The 20,836-nt window shown below is 41.4% G+C and overlaps 1 protein-coding gene across 3 annotated transcripts; it reads right to left on the reverse strand.

The window, feature by feature from the left end:
* Positions 1-1,016: 1,016 nt before the first annotated feature.
* Positions 1,017-13,102, reverse strand: TCP11L2 (t-complex 11 like 2). 3 transcript variants are annotated; one of them, XM_065743086.1, is made up of 10 exons: positions 12,951-13,102; positions 10,577-10,746; positions 9,156-9,288; positions 8,116-8,236; positions 7,533-7,753; positions 7,169-7,305; positions 5,993-6,180; positions 4,422-4,603; positions 3,517-3,689; positions 1,017-2,999 (listed from the first exon to the last, which is right to left on the reverse strand). In XM_065743086.1, exons 2-10 carry the CDS (start codon positions 10,710-10,712, stop codon positions 2,755-2,757), a joined length of 1,536 nt encoding a protein of 511 aa, XP_065599158.1. In that variant the 5' UTR covers positions 10,713-10,746; positions 12,951-13,102; the 3' UTR covers positions 1,017-2,754. The 3 variants fall into 3 exon arrangements, with proteins under 3 accessions (XP_065599158.1, XP_065599157.1, XP_065599156.1); XM_065743085.1 differs by having other exon boundaries at positions 9,156-9,291; XM_065743084.1 differs by having other exon boundaries at positions 9,156-9,319.
* Between the last annotated feature and the right edge of the window lie 7,734 nt (positions 13,103-20,836).

The raw sequence follows: 20,836 nt of genomic DNA on the forward strand, positions 1-20,836 counted from the left end.
AACTTCCTCTATTGCAACTGAAGGCCATTCCCTCTCACCGTGTGATGCAGGAGAAGAGGCCAACCCTCACCTCCCTACAACCTCCTTTCAGGTCATTGTAGAGAGCAGTGAAGTCCCCTCTGAGCCCCCCTCCCCTTCTCCAGACTGACCAACCCCACTTCCCTCAGCCACTCCCTGTAGGACATCCACTTCAGACCCCTTTGGTCATGCTCCAGGGCTTCAGTGTGACCTATGATCACACAGAGGGAATGCTAATTTCACCTACAGGCAGCTGTCAAGAATTTGCTAGTCTGAATACATAATACACATGTAATCTTCTACCTTCCATCTGAAACTGAAAAGTTACAGAAAAAGAGAAGGAGCCACAACTTATTAGCACAGTCCTTTATCTTCAGCATTTAAAATGATCCATTACACTTCAGAAACAATTTGCATAAGAGACTTCTCAGCACAATGGTATCACAAACAACTGAATGCATACAAAACTTCAAAGATTTGTATTTCAACCAAATAAGCAGTTACAGAATGGCATCTTGTTTCACAAGGACAACTTCAGAGTGGAGGCAAGTGCTTTTCAGACAGGGTAGCATCAACAGCATGCAGTAATATGACATTACACAGATGCAAGCCCAATGGTTGGAGCATTAAATAAAAATGAAGATATATTAAACAAGCACTTGAAACATAGGCCATGCTATAAAATGCCCTTTTCAAGTCACCAGAAAATGTATTTTCTTTAAACAGCAGAATGCATATGTCGTATTAAGATAAAGTTCATAGTCACAATATAAATGTTCCTCCAATATCCATAAAAAAAATCTTTTTGATATAAATACTTCGAGTTTCAGCCAAGCATGTAGCAAATCACAAAATTAATTTCCCATAAGTGCTTTTGAAATGCATTCTTCTCTCATTGATTTCAAGTCGCATGTCAAAGTTCCATACCTGCTTGAATCAACATGCTTTAATTCCTGGCAAAGTCATTGAAGCCTGAGAAAACTCTTAGAATACAATAAGAGTTCCATTCAGAATACATATTCAGTTTTTAGAAACGTTTACAATGGATAGAACAGAAGTGCACTACAGCCATTTGTTTTCTAAAAAGGCATTTCAAAAAAAGATTATCATACCACATATCCATGGCCTAAGCCCTCAGACGCTGAGGAGCAACTGACTGAGAAGTCATTTCCCTTACTAAAAAGAGTACACAGTTCTTTAAAAATGGACTACAAAACCACAGTGCTAATAATGCCCAGTTTTGTTATGATAGACATAGTTATATATACACAATATGTGTGGCACATTAAGCTTTTATGGGCAACTTTTTGCATCAATAAGAATAGACTGTAGTATAAAATATTAAAAACAAGCCATTTAACTTGTACCACATGGAATTTTTATATATCTGACACTTTAAAAGGACCATTGTATGATTAATATATTAAAGGATCACTTTCAAGTAAATAATTATTTATTTTCAGACATGAACACGTGTACACCAAGTATTCCAGCAGTATCTCCTCCCAGTAATCTGAAATATGCAAAGTAAAACATGTAAACTTCCAGAAGTTTACTTCCATCTCTCAGTTCCAAACCTACTCCATTTCTGTATGCAAGATTCCTGCTGTCTTAAATGGGAACCAAGTACTGGGGCTGAATCCACAGGGATTATGAGAAAGACAAATTCAGAACAATATAAATCCAAATTGAAGACATACTACTCCCGGACACCTACTGAGAGTGAGCATAATCACATTTTCAAGAACTACAAGTGATCTGGTTGTCTGCTTTCTGATGCAAGAGTATCCAAAATACGTTTTGAATATCTAGGCCCTTATTTAACAGATTACAGAGGTGAAATCTCCCTGCTGTACTCTGTAAGATCACTCCCAAAGTCAAACTTTTGAGAATAACAGTCAGAAAGCCCAACTTTAAAAATACTTAAACATCTGTTAAGATCAATGTACATATGTATTAGAGGTTAGACTTAAGACCCATATGACATTCTCTAGATGGGTATCATACAGATATTTGCTTTCCCAGACCATCCCATGCCCAGCATCATGCTTCTCAAATGTTTCATCTCTCCCATACTGTCCAGTTGACAACTATTTAATTGTTCTTATTTCAAATAATGAACGCTTCTTCTGCAACTTCCACACCAGAACAACTTATAATACTGGCATCCCTGAAGGTAACATGGGCTAAGTTTAGTTCCAGTATTTGCAGGAGCACCAGAAGTTGGCCTACTGTGAACCTGGATTTGGTTACAAAAGCAGTTATACTATACTATCTCCATCCCCCCCCCTCCCTTAAAGTCTTTTCAGAATCATGATTCTTTATCAGACGTTGCTCTAAAAAATACAATGTAAGCATAATGCATTTTATCTACAATTATTTTGTCATCTCAAAATAGCACTGATATATGTAAATATATACTTTATAAAATATTATGTTTTAATGGTGGCAAAACAGTAAGTACTTCACCGTCTCTTACCCACCACAAATGCAAATAAATGCTTGTTTCAAAAGGTGAAATATAAGTGGCACAATCCATTAAGCAGACTTAGTTCCTTAAAATATATATGTAATTGAAATTAATTTCTTTCCAGTGGATTTCAGAAATTATCCATATACAATTTACAAGACTGCTCTCATTAATATGTCTATGGAGTTCTTAGTGGGAGAGCCAGACCACAACGTCCCTATTAAAAAAGACCAAAGGTAAAAGAAGTACAGAAACAGGTTTATTTTTCAATTGCTGGCTGCTTCTATTTCTGCTTTCCCTATTGCTGCCTCAGGAAAAAGAAGCTTTTTAAGTATGTTTGCATAGAATGGTCCATACACTTGTTTGTTAAAGTCTACAATGTTTGCAAATTGAGATCCAACAAGTTCCATCTCTGCCTGAATCACAGAAAGGCCTCCTGGCAGTGCAGGCATACATTTCTGAAAACTTGGAAGAGCGAGCAAGCTTTTCATGAACAACTGGATCCGTTTATCTGAAATGGAATATCACACACAGAACAATGTAAATCCAAGATGGAGACACACTCACTTCTCAAGCACCCTGTACATCAGTACAACAAGGAATTCAATAATAGAAGTAACTACTCTTCCCCAACCCTATCATGTAAAGGCAAACAATACTGGCAGCACATCGCAGCTAGCTCCAGAGAGGCAGACAGAGCATTACCCTGTTGCAACTAAGTACCTAAAAGGAAGTAGATACTAAACAAAAAAGCCTCTGGGTTTAAACTCAAAAAAAGGACAGAGAAGAGACTGAGTATCCTTCAAGGCTCCAGAACTGTAAGGATACTTTGAAAGTTACTCCTCCCTACACTTAACCACCCCCTACAGCATACCCAGAGCAGTCTCCAGGTAAGCAACATTTCTTTACTCTTAGCTGATCCAGTATTTTACTGTAGTTAGCAAGTGCTTTAAAAACAGACACCTAATTAAGCTTGCTGGAAATAAGTTTTAAGATACAGTAAGACAGTGATGTATTTTCTTACTAACCAATCAAGGAACTGACAGGGTTATTCTCCTCAACAATACTTGCAATTTGACCCATCAAATTATTCTGCATTTCTGCATTAAGACTGGGAAGATTTCTTTCAGTGAGAGACTCATTCACTTTGATGCAAATCTGAACACCAATGGCATTTAGAGCTTCTTTCAAATCAAAAGTTCTGGAAGAAGAAACAAAAGCATTAACAGGATTTACAGTTTCTGTAACAGTTCACTTTAAACTCTTTTTTCCCCCTTTATTTTCAACCTGCTCTCTGCAGTGATAGAATTTAGAAACCTTGCCAGTTGTTTCTGCAATCTCTATTTCTAAAAACTCAAGACAAAGTGGTACCTATAATATCTGGATGTCAGTTGAAAAAAAAAAGTCACTTTTAGCATACAGCAATAACACCAACTCACACTGACCTTGAACTTATGCATTCCTCAGGGCTGGACTCACAGCACTTAATGAGGAAAAAGTAAAAAGTTTTTAGATCTAGAAGGGTTTCAAGAAATAAAAGGGTTTCTTGAGACACTCTGAGATCACATTGTACTTGCTTATAGCACAAGCTACAGCAAGATGAGCTACTGTATAACTTAAGCTACCTAGAAAGTAAGCTTGAATCAACTGGCAAAAATGACTTGGGGAAATAACACTGCTACAGCCTTTCCAGAATTAGAACAGTTGATTTGGAAGGGGATCTACAAACACCAAAGCTCAAGTGACTCTGACTTTAGGACTGAAAAAAAAAGTATAGTACTGAGAGCATTATCTGAATACCCCCTTTTTTGCCATTCATTATCAACAAATGGTAGCTATAACATTTGAACTGTTTTTCCAAGAGTTTTCAGATCCGCTTTGTACTCCCTATTAAAAAAAAAAAAAGTATGAAGAAGGATAAACTAGGCCTTACTTTTTGCTCATGCCTTCAAGAAGAGGAACACAGACTCTCTTCAGTTGGTCAGCAAAATCAGGCACATCCACAATTGCTGCACCCACCATGTTGTTTGTTATGAGACAAACACAAGCTATGATTTTTAACTGATTCAGCTTTTCTCTTAACTCCTGAAGACGAACTTCATCTGTTATTAGAGTCTAGAAGCAAAACAGTAACACCAGCTTAGGGATACAGAAAGAGAAAAGCAGGTAGGAAAACACAGGATTTAGTCATGTAACATTCACACATTTGTTATTTAAAAGTGTTAAGTTGGGAGAGACAGCAGCTAAAACATTCTGAATTCGCAGCACTGCTCAAAATGGCATTATGCCCAAGTAACAGCAGTCAGCCTGTGGTGGGGAAGAAAGATGAGGCCCCCGTGAACAGAACACTGAAGAAACTGCATCTTGCTTCTATTCATTGTTCACATTCATATCTGGCCAGTAATTCAGCCCACGATGTGGAACGCTTCTGAGATCCAGAGGACACTAGTGATTAGGATTAGATAGAACAGTATGGATTCAGCAGCCTTTTGAAAAACACCATCATCTGCAGTTGATGGGCAGTGATGAACAATTGCTCATGACAAACACTGGTTTAACCACCCAAGCAGGTTCTGCAAGCCACCAATAATTTTACAGGCAAAAAGCCTTCTGATCATACCAAGAATGTAATTACCACAGCAAGATGCAGTTTTTTTTAAATTAGTTTTATTTTAAGTTTGAAAGCTCATGCTAACCAAATCCCCCCCGCTGATAAGCTGAGCATTAACATTCAACATTTAATAATAATCTCATACTTGACAACCTAGATCCACCAGAAGATACCTGTGTGTAGCTCTTCTTCAAAATTGGTGGAAGAATAGGAAGAGAAATTTATTTTCCCTTTCTTCTGCTGACTGAGACCACCACCACGTAGTCTGGGAATTCTCTGCCAAGCCACTAAGTATAACAGCTAAGAAGCTTGCTGCAGTTGCTAATTTTATCCTGACTGATAGACAACTTCAAACTGGCTTTATTTAAAGAGGAAGAGGTCAGTAATCAGGAGTTGGAGGGAAGTTTCAGTGATTCTTGAAGCAACAGTTCAGATACGTAGAACAAATACAAATATCCACTATTCAAGTTCATATCAGTTCTGTTACAGAGTTAAGAAACTCACAACGTGATCCCACCAATCCTGCTTCTGCCATTCTGTTCGGGAAAAACGAACTGCTATACATAGATCAGTCTCTCTCAGAAAAAATATGTATATATATGTATATATACACACACAAACAGCAAGCCAAGCACCATCAGTGCAAGTCCAGATTTTGACCATGGCCATGACTGATCTTAGGGTGGAGCTGGTGAGCTACAATTTGAGAGAGAAAATGAACTTTTCTGGTTATTGAACTTGCCCACCTCAGCTCAGAAGACTAGACAATTTCCAAGTTTATTACTCATAAGAACCACAAGAGAACATTTCACCTATTGTCATTAATAGCATGATTATTATATACTGCATCAATATTTTTATGTAGCTAGAAATCTGCAGACACAGGAACACACCTCTGGAATTGTTTTGTGGTAGTCCCACTGTAATAGTTTCAAGTAGCCGTTGTTTAGCACCAGTGTAGGACTAATACTTGATTTAGAACTAGGATCAGCACCAGGGGATGGGGATGATTCATTGGAAATGGATGACAATTCATCTTCTATTGAGTCCTTTATCCATTCTGTTGTGAGATCCAGAGCACCTAACCACAGAAAGTCAGCACAGATTTACTGTATACTACCATCAAAGCAGTAACTTGGGTCTTCCTCTTCAAGTTAAATACATAAACCAGGACAGTAAAAAAAATCTGAAATCTGAAAAAAAATGCAGTGGACACTGTGCCTTTAGAGAAGTCAACCTCTCACTTGCCTTTTTCATGACCAGCTCCACTGTTCATCTTAGTATTCTAACTAGCTTGCACAAAGCCAATAAGAAACTGTTGCGACTTCAGCCAAGATTTTTGATAAGACCCCTCAAACTCCAAGGACCCAGTTCATTTCTTTCCTCCTTCAGGGAGGCTGCAAACTAGATGGGTCAATAGGATTGGAAAGCAGAGGTGAAAGAGAAACTGTATTAACAGCAAATTGAGCCTTTTAAAGTTACTTGACATGCTGCATTTTTAAACACATTTATAAACACTGCAGGCTGTATCCATGGCTTAGGGCTCCCATTTTAGAAGCCGCTACTTAAGCAAGTTTCTTTTTTTTATAAAAGGAGAAAAGTAAAAGAATTTTAAAATGAGAGCAGTCTTGTAAATTGCATATGGATAGTTATGATCATGGTTCTATTAAAGGCTGCTTAGCAATACCAAGTAAAACCTGTACCAGTGGATCGAGGTAACCCAAAGAAACTTCTCACAGATTGCATTAAAATTTAAATTTCTGCCCCTTCTTACTTCTCAGGCACACTAACTGGCTTTCCACATATTCTTCACACTAACAGACTTGCAGGGTAGAAAGTAAGTCTTATCTTTCAATATAAAACACTAGGCTTCCACCTCCAGACAGTAAGAGTCATCTCTCTTTCAGATACTACTAAAAAAAAATTGTCAGAAAACACACAATAGAGAAAAGATGCTTAACAATAAATCAGCATTTGCTTACTGGAGGTAACTGCAATTGCAAGATTCCCTAACACATCTTTAAATATATATTTTTAAATGTTTAAATGAAATACATCTTGATACTTACTTGGTGTTTCTTCAAGAATTTCCTGGAATTTTGTTCTTTCGTAGTCCACCAAATTACGCCGAAGGTATGGTCGAAGGCTTTGAATTGTGTAATTTGCTACATCCATTTTCATCAGGTCCAGGACATGGAATATTTGTCTGAAAAAGTTTAAAATAAGACAGCTGGAACAGAATATTGATTTTGATCAGCAGAAATGAGGTATACCTTCATTAGCACTTTAACTTCCATTCAGGTGAAGGGCTGTCCTTCCTTGTTACTTAAATGCAGCAGTCACAACGTTTCACCCCACCATCTATCACTACCAAGATGCTCTATGATATCAGAGACTCTTTTTCCCTCTTGTAATACCCACCAAAATACCAACCTCAGTAATTCTACGATATTTTCCGTTGCTTTTAACTGTTTTATATCATTATCTCTTATTGGCGCACATAATTTTCCCATAGTGTTGATGATATAGTTAGCTAGCCCATGAATATCAACAGCATTGTGTTCTGCCTGCTGCCTTATAAGATCTGTATCCAGAACTTCACAAATTTGGTTTTGAATCCTGTTTGCTCCTGGAGTCAGGAAGGAAAGAAGAATCTACAGTAGGAGGAGAAAACATGAAAAGCTCATCAATAAAAACCAAAGCACTTTGTAAGCACTTTGAAATAAGATTAAAATTAGTGTCAAGTGTATTTAGCTGTAGCAGGATAGATTAAGACTGGATATTATCTAAGGTAGCAAGGAAAAGGCTGTGTAGTCAAACAAACTAGTGGAAATGTTAAGCTTTGAGAAGAGTTTTGACTTGCAATCAAACCATCCTGCAATGAAAGCTTATTAGACACGCTCCCATGTGTGCAGCCATAATCACAATTAATATAAATATACTACAAATATCCTGTATAATCATGGCTTCATCATAAAAGCAGGAACTCAATAATTGGAGAAGGAAGAAATGTTACCTCTTTAATTTCTTCAAAGAGCTTGATAGCATGTTCATACTCTGGAGGATCTTCATTCAGTTCTGATTCCAGGTGATCCCAAAATGCCTTGTGTACTATTTGTTTCACTGTGCCTGCTAAGCTGTGGAAGAAGTTGATTACAGACAGAAAAAGACCACTAATTAGCCTTCATTCTTGGTAAAAGTGTTTTAGGGTTAGCCCACTGACTTGATGGAAACAATACATTGCTGGTAATCACATTACCTGAATGTATTTTTCTTGTGCTGTAGATCATCAGCTCCTAAAACAACCTATGCCAAGAAGCCTTTGCCAAGTATTTCCCCTGTATTAAAAAAGTGCTGCTGGTAATTCAGATGTTGTTATATAGAGATACTACCTTCCCTCCTTCCTTATCAAATTTGCACTGTTTATCCTAACTTTGTGCGTTATGTGCTAAGCTTTCTCAAAAATGCATCTATCATAATTATCACTTAAGAGATTTCTGCAATTAAAAACTTGATTGTCTTTCTTGTTAATTTTTTAAGAGACCAAGTTGTTTAAGTTAAAAAGACACCTGTAATCAAGAATATTTTAACCACCTACAATGAGGAAATTACTTCTCACTTCCTCTGGATCTCCAGATCCTTTTGTGTCTCCTTTGATGGAGTATTAGAGATTAATTAATGATGAGCCTAACCTCCCTTATCAACACACGACCAAATTGCTACTACAGACAGCTACATAAAAGCCCATCATTTCATCTTCTACACAGGACTCAAACTACACAGAACTAACACAGCCTTCATTTTCACTATGTGAATTCACATGACGTTAGCCTTTTACCGACATTTAAGACAGAGGATATCATGGTCTAGGACAGTGTACCAACCCAGCTGGGTTGCAATAATTGCTCTGAGCAAGACAGCTTTGACAGTGACTCTTGGAGTTGTGCTAGAAACATCCATAGCCTTTCAAAATATAGCTTCGTTTGTTTGCTTTAATGCTGCTTTATTTCTCCCCTCTTCTCGGTCTCAGTCTTTTTGCAAAGTTCATGCCCTTACCTGTTCTGTGGAAGCTCTTCATGTTTTATACAAAAATTTGCATTTACAGCAATTTCATGAGCTAATGTCAAGTTGGTAAGATTTCTTGCAGCTGCCATCAGTTCATCAAATGTAACCATCTTGGGAGGACTTGCTGCTGGATCAAACAAAATCAAGACAAAGCACTATGGTAGGTAAGTACACTTCAAAGTATTATTAAAAATTAGCAGCCTTGCATGCAAGTAACAAGGCAAGAAGTTTTGCTTCTTGCCAATTGGACTCTAGTGCTTTAGAAGAAGCAAGCTAGGATTACCAGACCTTTATATCTTCTTAAAACACTAACTCAGGAAACTCCCAGCTTATCAGGGGTGTGTGTATATTTGTGTGTGTGGACGGGTAGGTAACACCACATTTCTAAAAACAGTTTTGTTTACGCTTCTTAATGAGACAGTTTTTTTTTTCCTTCACAGCAGGACCTTATAGTCCACAGATTTCCTGTGAGTTGCTCTATAAGATCCACCAGAAGCACAGGCAATACCAGACTTCCACTATAATCTGGAGCATGTGATAATGCTTTTCCTGCCTGTAGAGAAGGTTCTGATGCTACAGATTTAATAAGCCCCTAAAAAACAATAGCAGATGCATCTTAAGTGACACTTTTTTAAACATTTATTAAGAATGTAAACATTTCTAAAGTATATCTGAAAGCAGGAGTGTTTTGAAGATCCATGCTTCTAAAACCCTAAGTTCTCCCATTTAATATCTGTGATTATTGCTCTGTCATTACTACTCTTTTGGAGTCAAGAGCTAATTGCTGCTCCACCAGCAAGCTTGTTTCAGTGCAAGATTTCACATACTTGGACACTAACCAGGCATGCACAGACTGAAAATGCTTACAGATACCAACACTAAGCACATTTTAATTAAGGTTTTACTTATCAGTACTCATTCAGAAAATATCTTCCTTGTGTAAATAAATAATATGATCAAACACTCACCGGAGAAACATTAAAATCATAGGTTAACTTCATGCAACTTGAGGTAACAGTAAGTTAACTCTATGCTGCAATAGATTTAATTTTGAATAGTGTGGTCCAAAATCCACAGTTTGCACATAAAGGGCAAAGTGAGTTTGGTCAAGTGAGCAACTTATATCAACATCAAGATTAATTTCAGTCTAGGATACCCATGGTGGCACACTTTCCCTACATTTTCTGAATAGAAGAAGCCAAGAGACACCCCTCCCAGATACAGCTATCACTGACACCCCACAAAAAGAGATGTACTGCTCCACGGCCATGAGAATGCCACACATTTCATTTACTATCCTTAAACACAGACTTAGACTCCCAAGCTCTAACCACTATATGAAGGAGGCAGAGGATAGGTTAGCCTTAAATGTCTACATACAGCACAGGAAAGGTTGGTTAAAATAGGCTTACAAGCTGGGGAACTGGGTTTGCTTGAAGAATCACTGTTAAAGCTCTGTCTTGAATATTCAGAGTCACTAGAAGAAGCTGTACTTTCAGAGACACGAGAAGACTCTGAATCACTGTTCTGTTCATCATTGAGAGGCATCGTGATTCCTTTTAGTTCGTGCAGTAAACAAGATCTGGAAAGACAAACACACTCCCTATGTTTTCAGTTTTCAAAGTTGAGTACAGATTATAGTGTGAACAAGGAACAAGCAGCTGTCTTCCTTAAAAAGTGCTAAGAAAGAGACCTGGCTTGATACAGGCAGAATCACACAGTTACTGATACACCATATCCATCCTGCAAGAAATTATTGGACCTTTTGCCATTCCATATTTTACCACCTCTAACAATCAACCTTTAAATTGATTAAATTAAAAAAAAAACAAGCTACCAACAGTAACTCCCTCAGATTGTTTACTGCCAGAATTTTGGAAGCTCACAATCTCAAAACGCAGACATTCATCAGGATGCTACCATCCCCCACCTGACTACACCATCAAGTGATGTTTAGCAATTAACTTCCTGCCACAGAGCACAGTTAGAGCAACAACTCTGAGGCAAGCAGAGAAGTTGCTGGGGGAAAATTGGGCAAGTAGTGTGCAAAAATTCTGACAGGATGAACCAAGAGGCTGTATCATGCTGCTTTAGGTGAGGCTTTGCTCAGAATCGGATTGAAAATTGCAGAGTTCCCAAAAATACTGCTCCAGGGGTGATATGGTAGGTAGGTTTTTTGCTTTAATTTAAACAGTAACTAAGCCTCTAGCACTATGTTCAGTGTATGTGACAAATAACATCCTATGAAGTTTCATGTGTCGTCATACTTCTGTCTACATAAGGCAACTGCCTCCAAGGCAGATAATCTGCAACTACATAGAGCTTGGACAGTTGGATAGAACTATTTATCATCTCCATTGAACTAAGGAAGTAAAAAGATGCTAGTCATCACATTAGAATGAGAAATTGGAAGTCAGTCATAACTACTCCCAAAAGAATTTGGCCCAGATACCAAAAGGAGCTGTACATCATTGACTAAGGCCACAAACTACTCTGTCATAGACTTCATGAAGAGACATAGCCAGCAAGTAACATGACTTCAGTTGTGATTAAAAAGCAAAAGCATAAGCAAGCTAAGGATACTGCACTTTGCAACTCCACTGAACTTGAAAAAAGCCACCCTTGGCTGCAAAAGGGTGATCGTTGTGCGTAGTTACGTGAATCAATGTATTGTGGGGTTGCAAGGTAGACAAAAGGGGACAATGATTAAGACTACTTTATATTAGCTCCTAGTTACAGTTTAGAGTGCTTGACTTCTCCAGTACCAGCTCATGCTGAACAGACCTCTACAATTCAAGTTATTCCCCAATGAATACTCCCCTGTTAATTGAGATGATTAACAGTTGTTTGTTTGGTGTTTGCTTCCTCCTCCTCCCTCAAGAAGGATGATGCATTCAAGTGCCTTTCTGCTCTATTTTGTGAAGGAGATCACGTCACCAAGAGCAGCTGACAGTTTATAAACTTACTGGAGAAGTCACTAATAGATCTCACATCAATGTATAAAGCTCACAGGCTCAAGGCTTTCAGCTTTAATTCATACAATTACAGAATCCTTACGAGCTGGAAGGGACCTCTGAAGGCCACCTAGTCCAACTTCCCCACAATGAGCAGGGGCACCACAGCTGCATCAGTCTCCAGGGACAGGCATTCACCACAGCTGTGTCATAGTGCCTTACCATCCTCACTGTAAAAGACTTTTCCTTATATCTAACCTAAATCTCCCCTCTTTGAGCCTGAAGCCATTTCCCATCATTCCATCACCACAGACCCTGCAGATGAGTCTGTCCCCTTCTTTCCTGTAGTTTCAGATACTGAAAGGTCACTATCAGGTCACCTCAAAACCTCTAGTTGTGGTATTAGTAATGATCTACTGTTTTATTGAAAAATATCTAACAAAGCTGAAAATACATATTTATAGTATTGTCTAGAGAAAGTAAAGGGTTGCAAGAAAGTCAAAAGGCTCAGATTTTTGATGGAGGTGGTATTTGTTTAAGTTACAATTAGAAATGAGTCACTTGTTCATATTATGCAAAAGCAGAACTTTTCTACTAAGATTTGTGTTACGTATCACAATGCTCAACCTGACTAGAAACTAGCTATGACAAGTAACCTCACTGTAGAAACACACTGCAGGTTCCTGATGTGGATCTGCTTGCTTACAGTAATCCCACAGAGCCTGCAAAGCATACGTTACTCACACATGTATTGCATCTGCACTAACATAGAACAGTATTGCCAGGCTTTCATCATGTCTGAAGCCTCTTTATTCGTATACAAATAACTAACCTCCAGAAGGTTAATGTTGCATGTGGTCCATGGAAAAAAACTGATGTGTGTTGTTAGATGTGTACTGGCCCAAGAGGTCCTGTAAATCTCTTGCCTTCAGGGCGTGTCTTACTGCTTCAGTCTAGATACTAAAAGAACACAAAATAGATAAAATAGATATCAAAAAGGGGGAAAAAAATATCACACAATTTCTGCATCAAGAACTCCCCTTAGCTGTATGATAATTTTAATTACATACTCAAATGATCAAATATTCAGACTTGCAAAGCAGTACCAAAACAACCACAGAAGAAAGACAGCACTGCCATTTTCTATCACAGCGTTATGCTCAAGATGACCAAATAGTTAAGGTGGAAATTAAGTTTCTTCATTAAGTCTTTACATAGTACTCCAAGCAATCATCTTTCAGCAACAAATAATTGCACCTGAAAGAGATCCATGAATTATTTTAATGCGCTGAGAGTATAACTACTCCTACAATTCATGCTTATATACATAAAGGCAGCAGAGATCCTGTTGAGAGTGTTTTAGAAGACTTACGTCCCAACAAATCAACACAAGATGTCACATTGAAAAAAACACTGCAATGTTGGCTGTAATACTTCCTAGTAGGATGCCCCAAGTGGTGAGGAAGAAAATGGATGCATCCTGCATGTTCAGAACGTCACTGCTAAACCTGAAGTTCATAAGATAGAGAAGGCAGCAAGCACATCAAAGCAAACAAATGAACATGCAAGCAGGATCCAGAAATGCCATCTAATTTTTAAATGTTACCCAACAGCTAAAGGATAAAGGAAAGAAAATTCATTGAGAACAAACTGAAAAGGGCTTTTCTAATTGGTTACAATAGAGGGTTGAGCTACTTAATCCATTCTTTATACCATACACTGCAAGAGCTTCTTGTCCTTATGTTTACATTCAGAGCTTCTCAGAAATTACTAAGAGCCAAGTTTACATGTGATTTTAAGTTCACAGTAATACAGCTTCAAGCTAGAAATATGAAGGCTGGTCTGAAAGAAATGCTTCCTGCTTCATTATTCTGGCTCAGAACGCCAGAGGCAGATGTTGGTGGTACAGCAATAGAGCTTGAACCTTCCCACAGATATTTTGTTACACTTCATTGCTGTGTGACAGATGGCAGCAGAGGAGCACTCTGACAGAATGGCATCTGACACAGATGTGTGTATGAAGCAAAGGTGTGTCACTGAATTCATCCATACAGAAAAATGGCAACCACTGACATTCGTCAATACTTGCTAAACATTTGAGACCAAACAATGGTAAGCACAGCAAAGTGGTGGGTGGTGAAATACTGCGGGCCCTCCAGTGGGTCATCACTGGTACAGAATGTCACAAGAGCAGCATTCAGGCTCTTGGTTACTGCTGATGAAAATGCATAGCTAATGATAGTAAATACGTTGAGAAATAGTGCTTTGTTATTGAGAACACACTCTGTCCACTGATGTTATTGTGCTCTTTGTAGCTGCTGTAGTTTCCTTGGAAGTAAATAGGAAGCATTGCTTTCAGAGTGACCTACATATTTCAAAAAGCCCTTCGGCCTTCCAGGCCCTTTTAAAATTCTCTATCCTGAATAAGCAACATAGTCTTCTAATTTTTAATATGCTCATTAAGCACTACATATTAGGTTCTTGTTTTAATACACAGTTTTATTCCCACCTTTCTATCAAAGGCTCTACCTGTACTTACAGCCCACTCTGCTCCTCCAGCTTTAAAAAACAACAGATGTTCATTTCTACTTTAGGTCTGATACATTTGGCATTGGATTTTATTACAGAATGGTTTTTTTTTAAATCAGTCCCATTTTGTTTGGGATTTATTTACCCCTCCCCACAGAATCTCAGGCACTGGAAAGGACCTCTGGAGACCACCTAGCCCAACCTGCTGCTAAAGCATGTCCCCTACAGAAGGTTTATCTTTGAGAAAAACCCTAAGTGTGAGGTCAAGTTAAAAATACCTTCTGTGTGTACAAAGCTTCAGTCCAGTTTTATGTTAGCTGGAAACTTGCAGATATAATGAGGAATAAGCATACTAGCACAGGCGGCACTGCTGTTGAAGCAGCTCTGGATCACTCAGTGTAGGAAAGAAGTGCATGTACAGTTGCATAGGTACAGTACAGCTGTGCTCCTGCCCAGTTCCCCTTCACCCCACTTGACCACTGTGGAAGCGACCAAGAACACAAGGAGAGATTAGCTCTCAAGAACACACTTATTCCAGAGGCCTTCCTTTAGGTGTTATCTTATGAGGCACAAGGGAAAAAAAGTTCAGAAAGCTTTCTTTCCTTCACATAACAGCTTCAAGGACAGTTTTTCCACATTGTGGCTTTGTTTGACGGTGCCACACGCTCCTCTCCAAGCACTCAGCCCAGCTGCACAGGTTTTATCTCACTCATTCCGCTGATGCCCTATCAGCAAGACGGCATCGGCTCGGGTTTCCTTTCTCACTGCCTCTATCAGCCCTCGGCCCCAAGGCCCAGGAGCAGAAAAGAGCCTTTGTTGAGAGTTACTCCGGACAGCTTCGCCTGCCCGCCCGCGGAGCGCCCTTTCCTCCAGAGGGCCGCACACAGGATCCAGCGAACCCCCGCACAGCCGGGGCCCCTCAGGCAGCAGCTCTCCTCCCGCAGCTCCTCCTCTTCCTACCCGTCCCGTCTCCTCCCTCGGCCCCATGTTTTTAACAGTTACACAGTTTGGCACTGCCCGACCAAAACAAACAGCGTTACCAAAGACGGGCCCGGGGGGAGGAGAAGTGGACAAGGGGGAGCCGCTCCGCTAGCACGGCTGGCCCTGGCCCAGCCCCAGCGGCCATCCCTGGGTGCCCTCGTTGTGACCCCCCGTGAGCGGGGGGGGGTGAGGAAGAGGGGAAATACCCCCGACGTCCCCACTCACTTACCGCGACCCCGCAGCACGAGAAGGCGCACCCCTCCCTCGGCGCTCGCCGGGGCTTTAAACACCACCCTCATCCCCCCGGGTTTATGTAGCAGCCCGGAGTATGAGTGGCTCCCTCCATCTCTGTCGCCCGGGGGGGGGGGGAGGGAGGATAACTCTTTCCTGACCGCCAGCGGAGAGTTATCCCGAGGAATTTATGTCACCTCCACCTTATTCACACAGATGCAGTGAATATCCCCTCGGTGCCCGAAGCCGAGCGCTAGGCGAGGAGAAAGAGGGGATGACAAGATTAAAGCCCTGTCGCGCGCGCGCGCTTCCCCCCCTCCCTCTGAGCGGAATGGGCGCGGCCGGGTGAAGGCCGGCCAGAGGGCGGGCTGCTGTTTACGGAAGAGCGGCGTCCACCCGGGCTGACCCCGCCCCATCCACCCCGATGGGCGGGGCCATAAACACGAGGGACATGTCTGTGTGTATCCCCGCGGGGGACGTGTGGGATGGGAGTAATAGGGGCAGCACCTGAGGGAGGGTTTGTCTTTTGTTCGATCTGCTGATGAGGAAGCTTTAAGTCTGCTCCTTGCCCTCAGTGGTGAGGGTGAGATCTCCTCCTCCGCCGCCATCTTGGCAGGCCCTGACAGGGCCGCCACCACTTCCTGCCGCAGGAGTTGCGTGCTGTGCTCGCCTTGCCTCCCAGGAAGCAGTGAGGGCTGAGTGCTGGCAGTCATCCCTGGGGCAGCTCCTAAAGCCTGCTCCTAAGGGAGACACAGAGCTCCCCTTCCTGTGGTTAATGACACGTGTGACAAGAACCTTGTGGAACAGGCATTCTCGAAGACCAAAGCCTGCTGTGGGTTCTACGAATGCAGCCTCTGCTGAATGCAGGGCACGCAGGTTGATCTTGCCCTGCTCTGGCAGCAGTACTGGCTTCCAGAGAAGCAGAGCACCTGTCAGCCCTGATGCTCCAGTCCAGCCTTTGACATTAAATGAGATTAAGTGCAACAGCCTAATCCGCTTGCTTCCATAAGGAAGACAGCATTTTAAATAACTACGTTTGTACTACTTTGCCCTATTTTACTCATGACGCGTGGCAATGATGAACTCAGAGAAGCTTGTAAGAGTTTTGGAGAAGACTTGACAGTCTAGAGATGGACTGCCACGTACAGGACTGTTTTCACTTACAAATAGATTATTTATTATGTATTTCATCCATTTTGGAAGGGAGTGAGGAAAACACAAGCTCTGTGATGGCTGCTGTTGCCCTTTGTTAATAAACCAGCTGTATTATCTAAACTTGCACAGTGCTTGGTGCGAGCACTGGGACAAGTGGCTCAGGGATTATTTAGTGGGCTTTCTGCACAGGCCAGCAATTACAGAACCCTCTGGTGCTCAGGACAAGCTTACACAGAAGAAAGGGATGCCCCAGCCCCACCAAGTAAACTAGCTTCTAAAAGTACTCCTGAAAGGGATGGCTTTAAAACAACGCCTTCTTTTATTCACGTCAGTGCCCTTCCTCCATAGCACACTGGCTGTTTCGAAGGCCATCTAAAGTACCCAGATTTCTTTATGGCTCCAGAGGGAGACCAAGGCACCAGAGTGTGACTTCAAGATTCCAGTGTACAGGCCAAGAGTAAGTTAGACTCTGTAGTACTTAGCACTTAACCACCTTTTTAGTTTCAATTCCTTCACTGTCCAGAGAACATGAAGCTATAGACCACTCTGCATATCTTGAGGTAATTATTTTTTATGGAGATTTGCTTCATGGAGAAATGTCACTTATTTCTCATCATCTATGTCTTCTGCAATGTCAGCCAGGAAAATAATTGTACAGCCTTTACATTTGTTCTAGTCAATTAAGAAGATCAATGTCTATGTCTTATATAGGACATTCAGGCACAATTTAAGTGTCTCAGGTTAGCCTTAATTATTGGTCTTTCATTAGAGAACCACTGTTAATTGAAATGAAAGAATAATTTGTGCTCAGCCTTTGCAGCAAGGTAGCTAATAACTTTTCCTTATCGGTAAAACTGGCAGAGACAATAAAGCTTACAATTAATGTGCTGTTTTATCCTGCTCAAGGCAACATGGATACTGAATGATAAGTGCAGCTGCATCTGGCCCCGCAGGTCAGAAATGTTCCAGTGTGTGACTAACTGATGGCTGCAGTGGGAGGAGAGGGAAAGGGCAAGGCATGTTGTTGTTTACACCAGGGCTCATGACAACAAAGTTGAGAACATATCTTGAAGTCACAAGATATTTTGCCCTAATCCTAATAACTGAGCCAGGCAGACTGGCTTTACCACTAACAGATGGATGTTAAGACTCCGAGTTGCCTGAGACCATCAGGCCCAGATTTCATAATAGGCTCAAGGGCGAGACAAAAAGTCTACAAAGTGGGTGTAAAGGTGCTTTCTGGGCCTGCGCTTCAATTGGATTTCCAGTATTCCAGCAGAAGTCAGTCTTGGGAGAAGGAAACAAGACTGCTGCTTTTCTCCACTGGACTATTCAAATTTAATACAGTGGCAAAACAGAAAATGAGAACTCTAGAAAGAAAACAGTACATCAGTAAAACCCTGAACTGTGTTGGGTTGCAGAAACTTGCTACTTTACCACCACGGTGAATTCTTAACGCACGCTTCCCTCAGAACTAGTGGTTTCTCTTTCTAAAATATGGAAGAGGAGAGTTTGACCCACAGTGTCAGATATTTGGAATGTTCGGAGTGCTCCTTGTCCATTTCAGTGCAAACCCACCTGTATCAGCTCCAGCCACCTCTGGCAGGTGTGTAAGACAACCTCCTGACCGTGCATTTGTGCTTGGTTCCTCTCTAGGGTCAGGGCAATCAGCTAACCAAGTTCTGCCATGGCATCTATAACCTGCAGTCACTCAGGCATATTTTCCAGCAAGAGGCTTTTGACCTCATATCTGTGTCTGTGTGTTTGACACGATTGCAGTGACACATGCCTGGACTGAGACACTTAATGGTAATCTTTCCTTTCATGGTCCCAACAAATTTGCACGGGTATTTCAGCAGCCTAGGTACAGAACTGGAAAGAACTTGCTTCTGATATTTTGTTACGTCTTCAAAACACTGAAACTACATATAAAAAATCTCTGCTTAGAAGCCTGAGCAGAGCTTTGAAGGGTTATTTTCACTGCTTGACTCTATGTCTTGCACAGAATTACTCTTCACATTCATCCCACGCATTTCTTTAATATGGGCAACTAATGACAGATACAGACATGAGCACAGACTTTTTCAAAGAGCCTTAAGTGGAAAGATACATATTAAAAAGCAGGGAAGAAGAGCAAGGTCTGAGGGAATAATCAACTACTAAGATTCATGGCATTATTTTTAAAAAGCAAACAAGCAAATCCTTTTGAAATTAACACCAGGACTACTGACTGTCTGATCGTTGTTTGCTCTTAGTGCAAGTCTAACTCCATGGTTGCTTTGCATGTTACTCCTTGTGAACCTCCTGAGAAAACTCAAGGCAGAAGCACTGTTACAAGTCTACCACATAACCCTCTTCCCTAATAGATGTGAAAGGAGGGGGCAATAAAGGATCAGCTTACTTTGTTCACCATCTGGTGATTAAATGATAGAATAAAAAGGAATCCTTGAGAGTCCATCCAGGTGACCTAGTTACTCAGCATGTCTATGAGGGAAAAAGAAGGAGGCATTAGAACCTGAGTGGCCTCATTTCTGTCTGAACCAAAGGTAAGCACTGGGACAAAGCAGCAGAGAAGACATTCTTGCATGTTTTTGCTATTTACAAACTGTCACAACACTGCCCCGAGTCTAGAATCCTGGCTCCAAGGATTGGAAGCTGCCAGCTTTATGCAGGCAGCACCTGACTCCAAGCTGTCCTTTACCAGCTCTGGAATAGCATCTTCCAGTATGCATCTTGCTCTGAATCCTCAGGCAACTCAATAAGCAAGAAAAAATGTTTTTGGTAAGAGTGGTGAGGCACTGGCACAGGGGCACAGGTTGCCCAGAGAGGTGGCGGATCCACATCCCAGGATACAACCAAGGTCAGGTGGGAGGGTCTCTGAGCACCCTGATGGAGCTGTAGGTGTCCTGGTTCAGTGCAGGGGAACTGGAGCAGATGGCCTTTAGGGGTCCCTTCCAACTCAGATGATGCTGTGATTCAATGGACAGGAGAATAAGCCTTGCTTCCAGTTTGAAAGGGAACAGTGAAGCACTGTTCAGCACTGGGGGTTCAAGAGATGAAGAAAGCCAAGCAACTGCAAGTGCAACGTATTGCATCAGTGCATACGAAGAAGCCTGTATTGCTGCTGCCTGGATGTTGAGGTTACCTTACCTTTGTTGCTTTTTGTCAGAATTAGGACTCACTTCCAGAACTATAACCTACAGTTACAAAAGTCAGATGCTTTTTGCCTTTGCCTTATTAAGGTTGCAAGGAGCACTGAGATCATCTAGTCCAACCATCAGCCCATGTCTGTGACTGCTCTAGGCCGTTTCACTCAACATGACAGCTTCTCTTTTCTGGTCAACACCTCCAGGAACGGCGTCTCCACCACCTCCCTGGGCAGCCTGTGCCACTGCAGCACCGCTCTTTCTGAGAAGAAACTGTTCCTAGTACTCAACCTGATGTGTAGACACTCCTATGTAAAGAGGCACCTTTACTTTTACCCCCATCCCTGTAATCCATCACTGACTAAGGGGGTACACTGCCCAGAACAGCCTTACGTTCTTCAGTGAGCTGGTGGAGCAGCTGGGTGCCTATCAGCCAGCAGTCGCTATGCTAACTGGTGCCGCCGGTGCTAAAGTTAAAAAGAAATACAATACTGACGAACTCTTGGCGTGTTTTTGACACACGCGATCTGTCCTGCAGCACCGTCTGTCCTATATCCCGCACAGTGCTGCGGAGCCGCGCGGGGCAGCGCCGCGTTCCCTTAGGGCGGGGGGTGGCGGCGTTCCCCGTGCCCGCGAGACGTGTCGGTCCCCGTCTGCGTGGCGGCTGGCTGCCCCG

The sequence above is a fragment of the Cyrtonyx montezumae genome, unplaced genomic scaffold (genome assembly GCF_038088225.1).
Source record: "Cyrtonyx montezumae isolate F1298 unplaced genomic scaffold, pur_monq_1.0 scaffold_3, whole genome shotgun sequence".
NCBI classification, from domain to species: domain Eukaryota; kingdom Metazoa; phylum Chordata; class Aves; order Galliformes; family Odontophoridae; genus Cyrtonyx; species Cyrtonyx montezumae.